Source organism: Manacus candei, unplaced genomic scaffold, assembly GCF_025592945.1.
Source record: "Manacus candei isolate 608988 ecotype Guabito, Panama unplaced genomic scaffold, ASM2559294v1 h1tg000184l, whole genome shotgun sequence".
Lineage (NCBI taxonomy): Eukaryota > Metazoa > Chordata > Aves > Passeriformes > Pipridae > Manacus > Manacus candei.
The window spans coordinates 235,222-253,541 of NW_026138232.1; the positions used below are offsets into that span (position 1 = coordinate 235,222).

At 59.7% G+C, this 18,320-nt stretch overlaps 2 protein-coding genes and 2 long non-coding RNA genes across 8 annotated transcripts; 2 read left to right on the forward strand and 2 right to left on the reverse strand.

Moving 5' to 3' along the window:
* Positions 1-200: 200 nt before the first annotated feature.
* CDC42SE1 (CDC42 small effector 1) lies at positions 201-6,493 on the reverse strand. Of its 3 annotated transcripts, none has more exons than XM_051774062.1 (5): positions 6,185-6,493; positions 2,216-2,389; positions 2,021-2,131; positions 1,238-1,312; positions 201-1,122 (listed from the first exon to the last, which is right to left on the reverse strand). In XM_051774062.1, exons 2-4 carry the CDS (start codon positions 2,267-2,269, stop codon positions 1,241-1,243), a joined length of 237 nt encoding a protein of 78 aa, XP_051630022.1. In that variant the 5' UTR covers positions 2,270-2,389; positions 6,185-6,493; the 3' UTR covers positions 201-1,122; positions 1,238-1,240. The 3 variants fall into 3 exon arrangements, with proteins under 3 accessions (XP_051630022.1, XP_051630023.1, XP_051630024.1); XM_051774063.1 differs by lacking the exon at positions 6,185-6,493 and adding an exon at positions 5,159-6,159; XM_051774064.1 differs by lacking the exon at positions 6,185-6,493 and adding an exon at positions 4,280-5,104.
* Positions 6,494-8,834: 2,341 nt separating this feature from the next.
* On the forward strand, positions 8,835-12,166 carry MLLT11 (MLLT11 transcription factor 7 cofactor). 2 transcript variants are annotated; one of them, XM_051774061.1, is made up of 2 exons: positions 8,835-9,034; positions 10,378-12,166. In XM_051774061.1, exon 2 carries the CDS (start codon positions 10,459-10,461, stop codon positions 10,741-10,743), a length of 285 nt encoding a protein of 94 aa, XP_051630021.1. In that variant the 5' UTR covers positions 8,835-9,034; positions 10,378-10,458; the 3' UTR covers positions 10,744-12,166. The 2 variants fall into 2 exon arrangements, with proteins under 2 accessions (XP_051630021.1, XP_051630020.1); XM_051774060.1 differs by having other exon boundaries at positions 8,912-9,034; positions 10,450-12,166.
* Positions 12,167-13,113: 947 nt separating this feature from the next.
* Positions 13,114-15,851, forward strand: LOC127463994 (uncharacterized). Its single transcript, XR_007901105.1, has 2 exons — positions 13,114-13,953; positions 14,691-15,851. It is a non-coding gene; the product is annotated as an uncharacterized LOC127463994 (long non-coding RNA).
* Positions 15,852-16,780: 929 nt separating this feature from the next.
* Positions 16,781-17,682, reverse strand: LOC127463995 (uncharacterized). Of its 2 annotated transcripts, none has more exons than XR_007901107.1 (3): positions 17,574-17,682; positions 17,046-17,226; positions 16,781-16,856 (listed from the first exon to the last, which is right to left on the reverse strand). It is a non-coding gene; the product is annotated as an uncharacterized LOC127463995 (long non-coding RNA). The 2 variants fall into 2 exon arrangements; XR_007901106.1 differs by lacking the exon at positions 16,781-16,856 and adding an exon at positions 16,935-17,037 and having other exon boundaries at positions 17,148-17,226.
* Between the last annotated feature and the right edge of the window lie 638 nt (positions 17,683-18,320).

Consider the following 18,320-nt stretch of genomic DNA (forward strand, 5'->3'; position numbering starts at 1 on the left):
TTGGCTTTTATTCTGGGCCGGGTCTGGTGCTGCCCCACTCATGCCAGGGGTGCCCCCCACCCGCTCCAGGGGGTGAAGCCCCCCTTCCCCTGGGCTGCAGCCCCCCCCTGCAAACACGAAGCAGGACTAGACAAGCCCAGCTCTAGCCTGGAGCATCCCGGTGGAGCCCAGGAAGGGGAAAGGCTCTGCCACCCAGCACAGGCTGTTTTAACATTTAATCCTAATTAAATGGCGCTAATTAAACTATGTACACCCGCGCCTGAATTCGGGAGCCTCCTGGGGTCGGGCCCTGTCCTGCCTCTGCAGGTGACAGTCCTGGGTGGAGGGGACCCCACCACCACGGCCCTGCCCCGCCAGAGGCTGCTCAGGTGGGTTTTGGAGCTTAAAAAAAAAGAACATATCCTAAAAAAAAAAAAGGGGGGGAGTTTGGCAGTGGTGGGAACGCCGGGGGGAGGCACTGCGGGCTCGGTGATGGTGAGACGCCGGAGCGTCGGGGTTTGATCCTGGTTTGGCACCAAAGCGTCGGGGTTTAATCCCAAAGCGTCGGGGTTTGATCCCGGTTTTGCTCCAAAGCACTGGGGTTTAGTCCCTGCTCTGCACTGAAGCACCGGGGTTTGATCCCCCTTTTACACCATATCCCGGGTTTGCACCAGAACATCTCGGGGGGTTGGACCCCGCTTTGGCACCAGAACGTTGGGGGTTAATCCCCGTTTTGCTCCTCTGTGCCCGTTCCAGGAGGCACCAACTCTGCACCCTCTCCCTGGGGAAACTGAGGCACCGCCAGGCAGCCCCCGGGGCACGCCGGAGGGGACAGAGGGAATGCCGGGGAGGTTTGGCAGGCGTGGGCTGCGCCTGGCAGCTCCTGGCAGCTCCTGGCACGGTCCTGGCAGCTCCTGGCACGGTCCTTTCCAGGGGGGGCAGGAGGAGGGGGCTGCTGTCCCCGCCCCCTCCCCGTGTCACCGCCCCGATGCCCCCGGGAAGGAGGGATTTTCCGGGGGGATGACGACCAGGAGTCAGCAGGAGCTGGGTGAGGCTGGTGCTGCGGGGCTCGAGCGCTGCAGGGCGGCCTCTCCTCCGGCGGGGGGGGGGGCAGTTCAAGTTTGGGCTGAAAACGCCAGGAATCTGTGAAATCGCAGAGGTTGGGTTAGGGGAGCGCAGGAGAGGGGGCTCCTTTGGGTGCCACTCGGTGCTGGTGCCTCCCAGGGGGCAGAGGGTGCTGGGGGGGCCGTGGACTCACACGCTACAACACCCGGGAGTTGCTCCACTGTCGCTCCCGGCCGCCCTTGGATCGCATCTCCTGCACGGCTCCGGTCTGCAGGGAGGGCCTGTCACCCGCTGTGCCACCCTGTCACCCACCCCAGGACACCCAGCACCCCGAAAGGGACACCCAGCACCCACCCAGGACACCCAGCACCCCGAAAGGGACACCCAGCACCCACCCAGGACACCCAGCACCCCAAAAGGGACACCCAGCACCCACCCAGGACACCCAGCACCCCAAAAGGGACACCCAGCATCCTGAAAGGGACACCCACCCAGGACACCTAGCACCCCAAAAGGGACACCCACCCAGGACACCTAGTACCCCGAAAGGGACACCCAGCACTGACCCAGGACACCCAGCACCCTGCAAGGGACACCCAACACCCCAAAAGAGACACCCAGCACCCACCCAGGACACCCAGCACCCTGCAAGGGACACCCAACACCCCAAAAGAGACACCCAGCACCCACCCAGGACACCCAGCTCCTGAAAGGGACACCCAGCACCCCGAGAGGAACACCCACCACCCACCCAGGACACCCAACACCCCGAAAGGAACACCCACCACCCAACTGTGAGACCAAGCACCCCGAAAGCAAGACCCACCACCCAACCATGAAACTCATCGCCCCAACACCGACGCCCACCGCCCGACTACGAGTCCCAGCCCCCCAAAAGCAACGCCCACCCCCCATCACTGCCCCCCACCCCCCATCACTGACCCCCCCCCCTGGCCCGGCCCTGCCCCGGGGGTACCATGGGCAGCCCCTCTCCCGCAGCCATGTCCCCGGAGCCGATGTGGGTCAGGTGCACGAAGTTCATGGGCTCCCCGATCATGGAGCGGTCGATCCGCCTCCTCCTCTTCTTCTGCAGGGGGGGGATGAAGGCCGTGAGCCCCCCGTGGACCCCCCCAGACCCCTCCCCAAGCCCCCCCGAGCCCGCGGTACTCACGGGCTGGGGCTTCTCCACGACGCAGCAGCCCAGCTTGTGCCAGAAGTCGCTCATGCTGGTGGTGGGAGCCAGGGTCCCCCCCGGGCGCCGAGACCCCCGCGGGGTCACTCCATGGGGACGCCTCGGGGCACCCGCTCGGGCTGGCACGGCGTGGGCAGGAGCGGCCGGCGGGCACTGGGGAGGGAGGGGGGATGTCTGCAGTCCTGACCCCCCCCCCCAAAGCGATGCCAGACAGACCTCCCAGCCACCAAAGAGAGATGGGGACCCCCCCCGAGAGACCCCCCCTGGGATCACACAGAGATGGCCAAGAAACCCCTGGCACTGCATGGAGACCCCCAGGAGACCCCTGGGATCACACAGAGATCGCCAAGAAACCCCTGGCACTGCTTGGAGACCCCCAGGAGACCCCTGGGATCACACAGAGACCCCCTACGAGACCCCTGGCACTGCTTGGAGACCCCCAGGAGACCCCTGGGACAACACAGAGATCCCCAGGAGACCCCTGGCACTGCCTGGAGACCCCCAGGGGACCCCTGGGATCACAGAGAGACCCCCTACGAGACCCCTGGTACTGCATGGAGACCCCCAGGAGACCCCTGGGACAACACAGAGATGCCCAGGAGACTCCTGGCACTGCATGGAGACCCCCAAGGGACCCCTGGGATCACACAGAGACCCCCAGGAGACCCCTGGCACTGCATGGAGACCCCCCAGGAGAACCCCAGGATCACACAGAGACCCCCAGGAGACCCCTGGTACTGCATGGAGACCCCCAGGAGACCCCTGGGACAACACAGAGATCCCCAGGAGACCCCTGGCACTGCATGGAGACCCCCAAGGGACCCCTGGGATCACAGAGAGACTGCCAGGAGAACCTGGGGATCACACAGAGACCCCCTACAAGACCCCTGGCACTGCATGGAGACCACCAGGAGAACCCTGGGATCACACAGAGATCCCCAGGAGACCCCTGGCACTGCATGGAGACCCCCAAGGGACCCCTGGGATCACAGAGAGACTGCCAGGAGAACCCTGGGATCACACAGAGACCCCCAGGAGACCCCTGTGATCACATGCAGACACCCAAGGGACACCTGGCACTGCAAAGAGACCCTCAGGGGTCCCCAGCATCACACACAGACCCCCAGGGGACACTGAGCATTCCACAGAGACCCCCAGGAATCACACGGAGACCACCAGGGATCACACAGAGACCCCCAGGATCACATGGAGACCACCAGGGATCACACAGAGACCACCAGGGATGACACAGAGACCACCAGGGATCACACAGAGACCCCCAGGATCACATGGAGACCATCAGGGATCACACAGAGACCCCTGAGATGACACAGAGACCACCAGGGATCACACAGAGACCCCCAGGATCACATGGAGACCATCAGGGATCACACAGAGACCCCTGGGATGACACAGAGACCATCAGGGATCACACAGAGACCCCCAGGATCATATGGAGACCACCAGGGATCACACAGAGACCCCCAGGATCATATGGAGACCACCAGGGATCACACAGAGACCCCCAGGAAACCGCTGGGATCACATGGAGACCATCAGGATCACATGGAGACCATCAGGGATCACACAGAGACCACCAGGGATCACACAGAGACCCCCAGGAAACCCCTGGGATCACACAGAGACCCCCCCCAGGCACTCTGGCCATCCCACAGAGACCCCCAGAAGAGCTCCCCATGGCCAGGGCTGGCTGAGGGCAGGACACAGCCGAAGGATGCTGCGGCAGGACGGGGGGGGGGGGATGGAGGCAAATCCCAACTCCCTGAGCCGGGAGCTATAAATATCCCGGCCTTTCCGAAAAGGGGCCGGAGGTTGAGCTCTTCCGCTGCAGCTCCGAGAGCAGACGGGGAGGGAGGGGGGGGAAAACAAACAGGGGCCGGTGGGGTTTTACCCCAGAGCCCCACGGCCCTGCCCGGGGTAGGCCAGGGGGGGTGGGAAGGGGGGTTCAGCCCCGGAACGGGGGTTCCCTTCATCCCAAGGAAGCGGCGCAGCTCCTGTGCTGCAAAAGCACCCGGAACTCACCCGCCCGGGAAGGGCCCGGGCACAGCCCCGTGGGAGTGTGAGAGGCCCGGCCGAGCCAGAGCTGGGCCCGTGGGTGCCGGACCCCACGGCGCGGGCAAACAGGAAGAGTTCCTTCCTCTGCCCCTGCGCCGGAGACGCCGGATGGGCCAAAGTCCGCGGCTGCCGGGCCGCGCTTCCTGCTCCTGGCGGGGGGGAGAGGGGCTGTGGCAGCAGGGGCAGCCCCCCAGCACGGGGGGGAACCCCCCAAAACGGGGGCTAACCCCCCAAAATGGGGTCCAACCCCCCTCGGCACTGTGTCCCACCCGCAGCCTGGGCCAGGGCCAGCGGGCAGGATCGGGCCCCAAGGACCCCACGGAACAGCACCCACGGCCCAGGGGGCACTCAGGGGGGGGGTGGGTGCCCGCTGTGCCCCCCGGTGCCAGCCCGGCCCTGTGTCCCAGCCAGGAGGACTGGAGGAGCTCCCGGTGCCCCTCACCCAGGGCCCCGTTCCCCAGCACCTCCATCCCCGAGTGCGGCTGCTGAGAACGGGCAGGTTGTGACACGTCTGGGGCTGCGGCCCGGCACCCCCGGCCTCTCTCCCCCCGGCTGTGGGGCAGGGGAAGAGGGGGCTGCCTTTTCTTCCCAGCCTGATTTCCTTAGGAAACAAGGCTGCCGGGGCCGGCCCCGCCACAGCCCCGGAGCCGGCAGCGCGGCGGAAAGGCCTGGCTGGGGGGTACCCCCCAAATTCGCCATCGCAACCGGCCCCGGGGGCGCTGGAAGGGGCTCCGCGGGGAGCCCCGAGAGTGGGCTCAGCCTCGTAGGAGCCCTCCAGGGGTTCCCACCGCCACGACCCCCCCTGCTCGGACCCCTGTGAGCCCGGACCCCCCTCCCGGCACCCACCGGGGGCCTCACGTCCTCGTGCCCAGCGAAGGGCGATGGTGGCCACTGGCTCCGGCCACTCTCCTGGCTCCGGCCACTGGCTCCGGCCGCTCTCCCTGCTCCGGGCGGTTCTGCCGGCGGGTCCCCCGGGCTGCAGCCGCCCCAATTCCCCGCTCTGGGGTTGGGGGGGGGGTGTGGGGGGGTGTCCCCACGCCCCCCACACGCCCTCAGCCCACCCCTGCGATGAGCTGTGTCCGGTCTCAGCCCAGCTGGGCGCGGGGTGGCCCCGGCGAGGGCGGCTCAGGCCCGGCCTGTGCCGGCACTCACAAAATGACTTCCCGGTTGGGAAACCACCGCTCGGCTCTGCGTCACCGCCGGGGTCTGGGGAAATGGGGGGGGCCCCACTGCGAGCCCCCCCAGCGCTGGGGGTCACCCGCTCCAAGGGTGCTCCTGCTGGGGGGGTCCTGAAGCTCGGAAGGGACACGGGGACACGCTGGGTGAGAGTCCTGGGGTGCCCCGGCTGCGGGCCCGGGACCCCCGGGATGGGGCGGCAAAGGGGGGGGTGAACCCTCCTTAGAGTGGGATGGTGGTGGCTGCGACCCCGGCCCTAGAAGGGCTGAGATCCCCGGGGGTCCTGGTAGGGCTGGGGGGGTCCTGATAGGGCTGGGGGGGTCCTGATAAGGCTGGAGGGGTCTTGATGGGGTTCAGGAGTCCCAGCAAGGCTTGAGACCCCAAGGAGTCCTGGCTGGTCTGGGGACCCCAGAGGTCCCGGCAAAGCTGAGGGGTCACGGCAGAGCTTGGGACCGCGGTGGTCCTGGTGGTACTGGGGGGTCCTGGTGGGACTGGGGGATCCTGGCAGCGCTGGGGGTCTCGGTGGTCCTGGAGGTCCCGGCAGGACTCCCTGGTCCCACCAGCGGGCTGCAAAGGGGGGTCGTCCCGCCGCCCCCCCCGTCCCGTTCCGGTGCCGCTCCCCGCCTTCCCACGGCGCTTTCGGGGGCCCTTCCTGGGGGTCGCACCCCCGCCCCGTCCCGGTGGCGGCCCCATTACCTGTCCCGGCGCGGCTGCGGGTCCCGGGGGTCCTGGGGCAGGTCCCGGGGCAGGTCCCGGGGCAGGTCCCGGTGCCGGTGCCCCGCTCGAAGCCCCAGGCGTGGCCGGGGGATCCCTGTCCCCTTCCCGGTTCGCAGCCCCAGGCGTAGCTCGGAGGTCCCGTTCCCGGTGCCTGTTCCCAGCCCCAGGCGTGGCCCGGGGGTCCCGTTCCCGGTTCCCAGCCCCAGGGGTGGCCCGGGGGTCCCGGTGCCGTTCCCGTTCCCAGCCCCAGGCGTGGCCCGTGCGGACGCGGCGCAGCTCCCGCCGCCCGAACCGGGCACAGCGCCCACCCTTGGGCCCCGCCGGCACTGCAGGGGGGCGGCGGGGGGGTCCCGGCAGGGATGGGGGGGCCCCGGAGCCCTGGGAGGGCTGGGGGTCCCCGGGGTCCCAGCAGGAAACTGGGGGATTCCTGTAGGGCTGGAGAATCCTGGGGTGCCAGTACTGGGGGTTCTCGGGGTCCCGGCAGGGATGGGGGGTCCCCGGAGCCATGGGAGGGCTGGGGGTCCCCGGGGTCCCAGCGGGAAACTGGGGGATCCCTGTAGGGCTGGGGGTCCCCGGGGTCCCAGCAGGAAACTGGGGGATCCCTGTAGGGCTGGAGAATCCTGGGGTGCCAGTACTGGGGGTTCTCGGGGTCCTGGTAGGGCTGGGGGGTCCCCGGAGCCCGGGGAGGGCTGGGAGTCCCCGGGGTCCCAGCGGGAAACTGGGGGTTCCTGTAGGGCTGGAGAATCCTGGGGTACCAGTACTGAGGGTTCTTGGGGTCCCGGGAGGGCTGGGGGTCTCCGGGGTCCCAGCAGGAAACTGGGGGATCCCTGTAAGGCTGGAGAATCCTGGGGTGCCAGTACTGGGGGTTCTCGGGGTCCTGGGAGGGCTGGGGGGTCCCCGGAGCCCTGGGAGGGCTGGGGGTCCCCGGGGTCCCAGCGGGAAACTGGGGGATCCCTGTAGGGCTGGAGAATCCTGGGGTGCCAGTACTGGGGGTTCTCGGGGTCCCGGCAGGGCTGGGGGGTCCCCGGAGCCATGGGAGGGCTGGGGGTCCCCGGGGTCCCACTAGGAAACTGGGGGATCCCAGCCACTGGCCAAACTGGCCTGTGACCTCTGGGGTGTCCCCTCCCGCAGTCCCCATCCCACACGGAGGGACCCACACAGGGGGGAGCCCCGGAGCACCCCTTCCCATGTCAGCCCCCCAACCCCAACCATCCCCGTCATTCCCACTCCAGAAATCCCGAACAAGGCAGCACTGTCCCCACTCAGCCAGGTCTCTGTCCCACGCTGTCCCCGGGCCTTGGGCTGGCCCTGGCTGGTGGCCCTGGCTGGTGGCCCTGGCTGGTGGCCCTGGCTGATGAGCCCCCAGGGGTTTGTGACCTCGTTCCAGCTGAAGAGCCCGTTTTGGTGGCCCTTGGGCTGCCAGAGGACACTGTCCCCCCTCACAACCCTCCCAAAATCGAGTCCGAAGCTGTGCCCCCCCACTGCCACGTCCCCCCGGGGGCTTCAGCCCCAGGTCCCTTCCTGGAGAGGGACGTGGCAGGTTTTGGGTTGTCACACGTGAGCCACCCCTTTGAGCAGGTGACAGAGACCCCGAAGAGAAGCAAACGGGTGACATCCAGCTCCCTGTGGAGTTGCTCAGCCAAGCTGCCACCCCAGGGCCTGGGGCAACCCCAAAACCAGCATCTCGACCCCTCAGAGGGCCCCACATCCTGCCACGGGCCCCCAGTTGGAATTCTCCTGGTGCTGGGTGCTGGTGGGGCCGAGCTGAGCCCGAGGGTCTATTTTGGAGCAGGAACGTGGGATCCTCTTGGGCCATGACAGCGGTGGGGAGGAGGAGGAGGAGGAGGAGGAGGAGGAGGAAGAGGAGGAGGCAGAAATAGCCTGGCTGCAGGCCGAGCCCTGGCACAACCAGCTGCACGCAGGGAACCAGGGAATGGGGAGGAAAAGGGAGGAAAAAACCCTAAAGCCCCGAAGGAATGTTGTTCTCGGGCAAAGCCCGGGGAGAGGAGGGCGAGAGCTGCTCTCGCCTCTCAGGGCTGTGGATCTGGCCTGTGTCCCCCTCAAAAAAGGGTTTTTTGGGTGCCAGGGCAGGAGATTCTCTGGTCTGAGGGGTCACATGGGGGTTTTCTTCGCTGCCCCTCTGACACTGGACCAGCCCAGGGTGGGAACTGGGGGCAGCAGGGCTGCACGGGGTGCCCCCCACCCTGGTTTGCAGCCCCCCCCCCCTCAGCCCTGGCACTGATGCCAGCTTTGGGTGTCTCCCTCTATTTCCAGCTCCATGTCTGGCTTTGGACACGAAGCCGGGATATTTCTGCCGTGTGGCCTCAGGACCAAATAAATACTCACAGTCTCGGCCATAAGAAAAACCCCTTTTTTGGAACCAGATGTCCCCGCGCCCTCCCAAGGTTTGGGGGCACCCAGCACCCCGTTCCTCCTCCTGCAGGTAAAACAAATATTTGCCGGCTCCGCAGAGACAGAAAACGCCCCGTTATCCCCCCCCCCCCAAAAAAAAAAAAAAAGAAAACGCAGTTGAAGGTTTCAGGAGCGATTTAACATCTCCTCATCTCGGGGGTCCAGCGCGCAGGATCCCCCCCTCACACCCCCCCGAGCCTCCGCCCCCGCCGTCCTCCCCCTCCCCGGCGCGGGTGGGAGCCGCTGACTCATCTGCCACCATCATCATCATCCCCCCCCCCCTCCCCGAGGAAGGCGATCCGAGGGGCTGCATTGCAGACCCAGCCGCGCCCGCAGACAAAAGCGACGCTGCCCGAGAGCCGCACAAAGAGCCCGAGCCGGCCCCGAGCGCGTCCCCCCGAGCCGGCCCCGGCGCAGGTGAGGGAGGGATGCGGGGCAAGGGAGGGCGGAGAGCCGGAGGATGCTTTTGGGAAAGCGAGGGGTTTGGCTGGAGGGGTGTGTGTGTGTGTGTGTGTGTGTTGGGAGCGTTGTTTTCTCGGGGGGGAATAAGTGACAGCCGGCGGGGATTTAAGGTTTTGCTTCCGTGGGATGAGCAGACCCCGCTGATCCCGTGGGAAATGCTCTTTCTTAGGGGCGACACGCGGCACGGGAGGGCTTTTTTTTCCCACATTCATTCCCTTTTATTGGATATTTGAATATTTTACTTGTCACTTAACTCCCTTTCTCCCTCCCCTTGTCACTAAACTCCCTTTTTTCTCCCCTTTGAAGCCTTAAAATCCATGTCCACAACACCCATCACCATTAAAATGATTCGCTGCCGTTGTGCAGCAAGAAACCCGGGGATAAATCCCCCCAGGGAAGAGGCTCTTCCGAAGCCCCGTGGCTCGGTTTGCCCTGAAGGGGTGACACAGGAGCCTTTCATTGCCTCAGAATGACATCGGGAATCTCAAATGTAGCAGCTGCTCGTCAGCACAGACAGGGCACGGTCCGAGGTGTGCCTGAGTCATCCTTTGGAATTCCGCTTTCCAAGGCTTAAAACGGGGGGGGGGGATCAGCGGGAAAAAAAACAAAAAACAAAAAAAAACAAAAAAAAAAGAGGATGTTTTGGGTTATTCTGATTTTTCCCCACCTCCGATGGAGGTGAGCGACAGAAAAGCCGGGCAGTGACTCAGCTGATCGGCGTCTCCTCCTGCTCCTTCCCAGTTCCCGGTGGATCGGGGCGGGGCTGGCAGGGGGAATTCGGCAGCACGGCGTGGCAGGGATGGGTGGGGTGTGCTGGGAACACCGAGCCATGCTGCTTCCAGCCCTTTCCAGAGGGTTCTGTCATGGCCCTGCAGGGACCCCCCTCCCCTCATTGCCCGGCACAGGGAAAGGGAGAGACCCCTGTGTGCTGTCTCATGGAAAAACCAGCTCATTTGGGTGCTGTTTTCCCTCCCTCCCAGCAGAGCGGGATGTGGGGGGCACCCCAGGGTGGATTTCAGGAGGAGCAGATCCCCACCCTGCCCTTCCCTCCCGGGCTTTGTTTGGACGGGGAAACTGAGGCAGGGGGTGACAAATCCCTTGCCCTCCCCTCCAAATTACAGCACAGGGCAGGGCTGTGACCAAGGCCGGGGGTGAAGCCTTGGCAGGGCTCAGATCTGCAGTTAGACCCAGCCTGGAGTGAAAAACCTCCCCAACCCCACGCTCTCCTCCGCCAGCAGTTCGATTTTGGGAGGGGGGCATCTTGTGTGTCAACACGGGCAACACCTGAGATTTTTCAGCCACTTCGAGGCAACTGCTGCGTGCCTGTCGAGCTTTTCTCCCCCTCTCCTCTCGCCCTGCCCTCCCTGCAGCCCCCCAGGATGCTGGACACCATGAGCAGCCAGTACGACTCCTTCATCTACTGGAGGATGCCGATCCCGCGGCTGGACGTGGCGGAGCTGGAGGGCTTGGGGCTCGCAGACATGGCCCTCTACAAGCCCAAGGCAGGGCTGGGCCAGCTCGTGGGCCAGCGGGAGCGGCTCAGCCAGGACCTGTCCCCAGAGGAGGAGGAGGAGGAGGAGGACACCCTGCTGCAGTTCAACACCTTCAACTTCTGGCGGGCTCCCATCGCCAGCATCAGCCCCTTGGATTTCGACCTCATCTGAAGCCCTTCCCGCCCCTCCTCGCCCCTCCCTGCTCTCCCCCTCTCCGCCGGGGTTTGGTTTGGTTTTCTTGTCGCTTCGGGGGGTCCTCGGGTTGGTTTTTTTGTTCGTTCCTGGGCGGTTTTGCCATCGCTAATTGACTCAGCAGTTCCCCCTGGGCTTGACGGTGATGGGCTCCCTGAGAAACCTTCAGCCCCTCCCCAGTCCTCCTCCTTTCCCTCCCTCCTTGGCAAGGAGGGGGGAACGACACCGGGGGCAAATACGAGGGCAGAGGGCAGAAAAAGCCCCCCCTGTTGCCCCTCTCCGTGTTTGGGAGGTGCTGGGGGGGTGTCGGTGTGACCGTGGGTGTCCCTGCCCCGTGTGACACGTTTTTCACCTCATTTCTCCTCTGCTTTTTTTAAGAAACTCATCTGTGCAATCGGAGCGGTGGGAATTGACCCTCCTCTGCCGTTCCCCCGACCCAGTTTCTCCCAAATCCGCCTCATTCCTTCCCCTTCCCCTCAGGAATTCAAGGTGGAAGAGGCAGGGATGTGCCCAGGGCGTCAGCACAAACCTTTTCCTTGAGAAAAATAATCGGTTTGAGTCTTGGGGCTTGAGTCCAAGCAGAAAAAAATGATGTCCAGGAGGGTAAATACACATGGAAATGCTCTGACCTTGCTGGGTGGGGTCAAGGCTGGGTGTTCACTGCCCCAAATTTGATTTTTTTTCATCTTTTTATGCCTCATGTGCTTTATTCCTGGTGTGACTCCTGGCTGGGACACACACCAGGCACATCATGGGGTCTGTGACAGGGGCTGAGCTGAGAGAGAAGATGGAGAATTTAGTTTGATCTTACCCCCAAATGGAAGTATTTCAGGTTTCCTACCCAATTAATCAACCACCTTAAAAATAACCAAAAAAAAAAATGCTGCATTTGCTCAAGTGGAAGCCTTGAGTTTTCTTCGGGGAGATCTTCACCTGCTGAGGTTTATTTCTGAGCATCACCTCAAAATGGGGGGAGAAAAACCCAATTTAAGCAGTTATTTCCCCCCTCCACCCCCAAGATTGTTTTTCTGGGATTGGTTTGTCTTCTTGAATGTGTTTTTTTTTGGGTTTGGTTGGGGTGAAGTGATGTGGAGCATCCCAAAATTGTCCTGAGAGCTGGGGGGTTACGTGGCTGGGGGCAGGCCGAGGCAGCACTTCAAAAGTGCCACAAATAGGCAAAAGTTGGAAAAAAAAATCTGCATTCTGCTGTGAAAATGGAATGCAGCTCTCCTGTAATCTCCAGAAATAACCAAGTGTGCTGATTTTGAACCATCCGTGTAAAAACAGAGGTGAAAAATGTAAATTCTCCTCTGCAGAGCTGTTCGACTTCGGTGTTCCCAGCTGGGAAAACCTGCAGAAGTATTTATTATGAAACCTTAAATAAAATCAGTTTAAAACATAAACATTCCTGTGGACATGTAGACTGGCATCAAGTTCTACGGATTTAAGTTGTTTTAAATCTTTTTACGGTGAGCTGAGAACTGACCCCTGTGTCTGCTGTGGAGGACTTAAGTGTGGAAAAACTAAGCCTAAAGGATTAATTTAAGCGCATTAAGGATATTATTTACACTTCGGCTTTTACAAGCCCCGCAGGAAAACACCCCAGGGAAGAAGAAGGCCCCAGACTTCTGAATTTACCTCAAAAAAAGGGTATTTTGAGTGGGTCAGGGGCACCTGACTGAGGAGAGGGGGGTCCGGCACCCTGAGGGGGGCTCAATCTTAGATACTCAGAGGGGACAGAGACACACAAACTACTGAAATACGCGCATATACATATCTAAATACACATATACATTTACAGACACTGACCTATCGAGGGGCTCAGGGCTCTGTAAAGCATCAAACCCCCCCATCGCCTCAGGGAGGCGCCGCCGCCATTTTATATTTGGCGCCAAAAGGCCTCTGAGGGAACTACCGGTAGAGTCACACCCTCTGCTTATTGATATCCTTCCGCTAGAGAAAAAATACTCCCCTCCAGGGCTCCCCCGTCGCCCGACGGGGGCGGAGGGAAAAGTGACGGAGAAAAGAAGGAGAAATCCCCAAATTCCGCACAATTTCCCTCGGAGACAGAGCGCGGGGAGGGCGAACCCGCCCTTCCTCCTCCGGCTCGGCGGGGACTATTTTACTGGCGGAGAGTTATCCTTCCGCCGCCACCGCCTCCCGGGTTCGCGGCCGGGGGCCGCCATTTTGTGAGGTCGCGGGGAAAGGGGCGGGAACGGCGGCGAAAGGGGCGGGCGGGGGGGGGTTTGAGAGTCGTGTGAGTGGGGCCGGGGGCGGCCTGAGGGGTGTGAGTGGGAACCCTCCGTGAGAGGGTTCAGGGAACCATCTGTAGGGGGTGGTCTTGGGGGTCTGAGGAGGGGGGACCCCCATGAGGGAAGGGGATGGGGGAACCGTCTGAGAGGGGTGATCTTGGGCATCTGAGGATGGGGAATCCCTTTGAGGGGATTCAGGGGACCCCCTCCCTCCGTGAAGGAAGAGTTTGGGGGACTTTCAGAGGGGGATGATCTTGGGGGTCTGAGGAGGGGGCACCTCCGTGAGGGAAGGGGTTGGGAACCCTCTGAGGGGGGTGATCTGGGGGGGTCTGAGGAGGGGGCACCCCCATGAGGGAAGGGGTTGGGAACCCTCTGAGGGGGATGATCTGGGGGGGTCTGAGGATGGAGGGGCCCCGTGAGGGGAGTCGGGGGACCCCCGCCATGAGGGAAGGGGCTGAGGGACCATCTCTGGGGGGATGGTCTTGGGAGGTTTTTTGGAAGCTGAAGAAGGGCAGCTTTAGATTAGATAGTGGGGAGAAATTATTTACCGTGTGGGTGGGGAGGCCCCGGCGCAGGTCGCCCAGAGAACTTTGGATTCCCCATCCCTGGAAGTGCCCAAGGCCAGGTTGGACAGGGCTTGGAGCAACCTGGGATGGTGGAAGGTGTCCCTGCCCGTGGCAGGGAGGTGGAATGAGATGATTTTTAAGGTCCCTTCCAACTGAAACCATTCCATGCTTCCAGGATGTTTCAAGGATGCTAAACACCAGGGAAAGAGTGGCAAATGTATCCCTGATCCCACTTTTTCCCAGGAAACCAGGTGAAGAACCAGGTGAAGACTCATGCAGAGAGAACAAACCCCATCACCAACACCGTGGCTCTCACCTTGCCCTTCGTTCTCACCACTCTCATTCTTCAGCAGGTGCCAAACCCACCTCAGGTAAAGTTTTGTGGCGCCTTGAGGGGAAAAATCTTGGGGAAAAAAAAAATCTAGGGTCTCCCACCAGTAGAGGGCAGGTGGATATTTAGTAAAGAGAAAGGGCTGAAATGCAGCCAAACACGCCCAGCAGCTGCTTCCTGCCCCGGGATGTTTTTTTACCACGGGAGGTGACAAAGGAGGTCCCTACAACTGGTGTAAACAGAGGTGGTTCCAGTTGCGAGGGGCTGCTCGCTTTGCTGCAGGTTTTTGAGTGAGTCTTTTGCTGTTTACAGCCCGTTTAGACCTCCTCCTGGTGGGAGTTCAGCCCTTTAGTCGGAATAATTTTTCCTTTTCCCATCCCTCTGGGGTGGAAATCCATCCCGTTCCCTCTCTGCCTTTGTTTCACTCTGGTCCCCCTGCCCCGTGGATCCCTCTTAAGTCCCTCGGATCCACAAATCCCTTGGATCCATCCAAGGCTCTGTGGCTGAACGGGATCTCCTTGCAAAATCCCCCCCTCTCCTTTCCATAATCCCCTTTTCCAGGGGGGGCTGGCCTCAGATACCCCGGGATTTTTCCCTCTAAGACACTTCCAGCGTCAGTCAGAGCTCGGAAACAGCCGGTGCTGGGCCTTGGCAGGAGCTGGATTTCTCATTTCCCACGAGGGGGCATCAGCGGCCGCCTCAATCTCGACGAAAATCTCCCGTTTGACACTCCCAGATGATGATTTTCCCCTTCTCTCCCTTCTGTTTTTCGAGTAGGAACGAGGATCTTTAGCTGGGCTGAAGGTCGGGAGGTGCTGGAGTCTCTTAAGCCTGAGGTGTTTTCACCTGCCAGACCAAGTATTGCATGAAAAATAAACCTGGTAAAGTCAGTGAAATCAGGTGAAAAAGAGAGAAAACGGGTTGCAGGGGTTAAATCAGGAGAACTTTAGGTGAACTTCCCCCTGTGTGCTCGTAATCTCTTCATCTCTGCTGGCCCCGAGGAACAGGATCTCTTTTTTTTTTCCCCTTTTTAAAGAGGAATTGTGGGTTCTCTGCGCTGAGCTCGCGCCCTTTTAGGTAATTTCCTGTTCCATTCTCCCCAGGTCTGCATTGAATAGGAGTCACTGTGGTCAATTGGAGGAAGAAACATTGTTTTTTGGGTCCAGGAGGGCTTGTTTATGTCCTTTCAATCCCCCTCCCACTGCAGGGGGACGTGGTTTTCCTGGAGCTGAACCCCAGAGGGGAGCAGGAAAGGCCCAAAATGCTGAAATCCGGTGGCACACGTGGCCAAACTGTGCAGCAAAAGGGGCAAGGAATGGACAAATATTCTTTAGTTTTCACAGTTTTGAAAGTAGACCCATCCATACCCCTCAGTCAGACCCAGCACATCCAGGAGTGACCACCAGGAATAGCTCCCTGTGGGGCTTTAAATTCAATTAAAAATTGAATTCAATTAAAAATTGAATTTAAATTCAATTAAAAATTGAATTCAATTAAAAATTGAATTTAAATTCCATTAAAAATTGTCAGGGGGGGTTCAGCCTGTCCTAAAATAATATCAGAGCCCTTTTTGCAGTGACTTTTTGGAGAGGGACCTCTGATAAAAAAACTTATCTGTGCCCCTTCCCTTTCTCCTGGAAAATACTTCATAACTGTTTTTTTTTTTTGATCTCTAGGTGGTAAAATTGTTGAAATATTGTTGGCAGTTTAAGAGGTGGAAGCCAGTTTGCCTTATTTTGGGCCAAGAAATAGAATATGGTAACACTTGGGTGACTTTGGGTTGTTTGTTTATTTACTTGATCCCGGTGGAAACCAAATAAAATGAACAGCCTGTGGATCCCAGAGGAGATAAACGGATTTTTGTTAACCACCAGGGTCTGTTGCCCTTGATGTGCTTTAACAACCACTTCAAAAATAAATGAGGGACGTGGAAACCCAGCCCTGCAGGACCTGGCTTGACTTTAACACACAAACCTGGAAAAAATGAAATTGCCTCCCATGTTTTTGGTGATTTTTTTCTTAGAGAAAACTTCACACTGTGTGTTTGTTTTCGCTCTTTTAAATCATCTTTTCTGCCGGGCCTGACCTTTAATTAACTCCAAATTTGCGAGTTTGATAAAAGTGGAAGTTCATCTGACCCCTTCACTTCTCGGTTCCCTTCTTTTCCCCCAAGCCAAGCACTTTTTTTTTTGGTTTTTTTTTTTTCCCTTTTCCCTGCAGTCTTAGAGAGGAGTCATTTAAATTCCTGAGGCTGCTGGTGCCACCCCACTGATTCCTTGACCTGTGCTGCTCCAGTGCTTTCCTGTCTGGCACCAGCAGCGGGTCAGATCCCGGTTTCCTGTGCTGGGAGCAGGATGCAGCCAAGGGAAGGGCCGTGCAAGGAAGCCTTGCAGAGCCAGGGCTGCTCAGCAGCTGCCTCCAGCTCCAGGGGGGTTCCTTTGTGTAGGAACTCACACCAAACAAACTCCTGGAGCTTGGAAAAGACCTCCAGGATCCTTCAAATGGACTCCATGCTCTTTGGGAGGGGGTGTTCTGAACCTTCAAACCTTGACCTGATGCTCTTTGGGGGGTGTTCTGAACATTCAAACCTTGATGCTTTTTAGGGGGTGTTCTGAACCTTTAAATGGACTTGATGTTCTTTGGGGGGTGTTCTGAACCTTCAAACCTTGACCTGATGCTCTTTGAGGGGTGTTCTGAACCTTCAAACCTTTGGGGGGTGTTCTGAACCTTCAAATGGACTTGATGCTTTTTAGGGGGTGTTCTGAACCTTCAAACCTTGACTTGATGCTGTTTGGGGGATGTTCTGAACCTTCAAACCTTGGCTTGATGCTCTTTGAGGGGTGTTCTGAACCTTCAAACCTTGGGGGGGTGTTCTGAACCTTCAAACCTTGGCTTGATGCTCTTTGAGGGGTGTTCTGAACCTTCAAACCTTGACCTGATGCTCTTTGGGGGGTGTTCTGAACATTCAAACCTTGATGCTTTTTAGGGGGTGTTCTGAACCTTTAAATGGACTTGATGTTCTTTGGGGGGTGTTCTGAACCTTCAAACCTTGACCTGATGCTCTTTGGGGGGTGTTCTGAACCTTCAAACCTTGACCTGATGCTCTTTGGGGGGTGTTCTGAACCTTCAAACCTTTGGGGGATGTTCTGAACCTTCAAATGGACTTGATGCTTTTTAGGGGGTGTTCTGAACCTTCAAACCTTGACTTGATGCTGTTTGGGGGATGTTCTGAACCTTCAAACCTTGGCTTGATGCTCTTTGGGGGGTGTTCTGAACCTTCAAACCTTGATGCTTTTTAGGGGGTGTTCTGAACCTTCAAACCTTGACCTGATGCTGTTTGGGGGGTGTTCTGAACCTTCAAACCTCTTGGCTTGATGCTCTTTGGGTGTTCTGAACCTTCAAACCTTGACCTGATGCTGTTTGGGGGGTGTTCTGAACCTTCAAACCTTGACCTGATGCTCTTTGGGGGGTTTTCTGAACCTTCAAACCTTTGGGGGGTGTTCTGAACCTTCAAACCTTGACTCTACTCTTTGGGGGGGTGTTCTGAACCTTTAAACCTTGACCTGATGCTCTTTGGGGGGTGTTCTGAACCTTCAAACCTTTGGGGGGTTTCTGAACCTTCAAACCTTGACCTGATGCTCTTTGGGGGGTGTTCTGAACCTTCAAACCCTGCTGGTTTTCCCCTAAACCCCTGGCTTTTGCCGAGGTGCAGTGATGTTATTTTCCTTTTCCTACCCACACTTGCCGTATTCCCACATTGTTTCCCGTGATCCCAGGAGCCTCAAGCCACACACTCCAGCTTTTCCCCTCGGGTTTCTATTCCAGGAAGAGAGAAGGAAACCCTTGGCTCTGTTTTCTTGGCATTTGCTCCCTTTCCCAAGGAGGAAGGGGTGGGAGCAAAAGGCTCTGTGGGTTCTGCCACCCCCGGGGTCGGTGGCGTGTCCTTGTCACCATCCCTGGAGCAGCCCCCTGGCACCCAGACCCTGGGTGGGCAACAGGGTGAAGATACAATCCCAAAAGGAGACATTCCAGCTGCCCATGACCCCTGGGTGGGCAGCAGGGTGAGGGTACAATCCCAAAAGGAGACATCCCAGCTGCCCATGACCCCTGGATGGGCAACAGGGTGAGGGTACAATCCCAAAAGGAGACATTCCAGCTGCCCATGACCCCTGGGTGGGCAGCAGGGTGAGGATACAATCCCAAAAGGAGACATTCCAGCTGCCTGTGCCCCCTGGGTGGGCAGCAGGGTGAGGACACAATCCCAAAAGGAGACATTCCAGCTGCCCGTGCCCCCCACTGAGGTTGGCAGTGCCATCCACGGGAATTCCCGGGGATTGGGGGGGGTTAAATCACTCCTGGGATGTTTTAAATCACTCCTGGGATGTTTTGTTGCTGGGATGTTTTGGT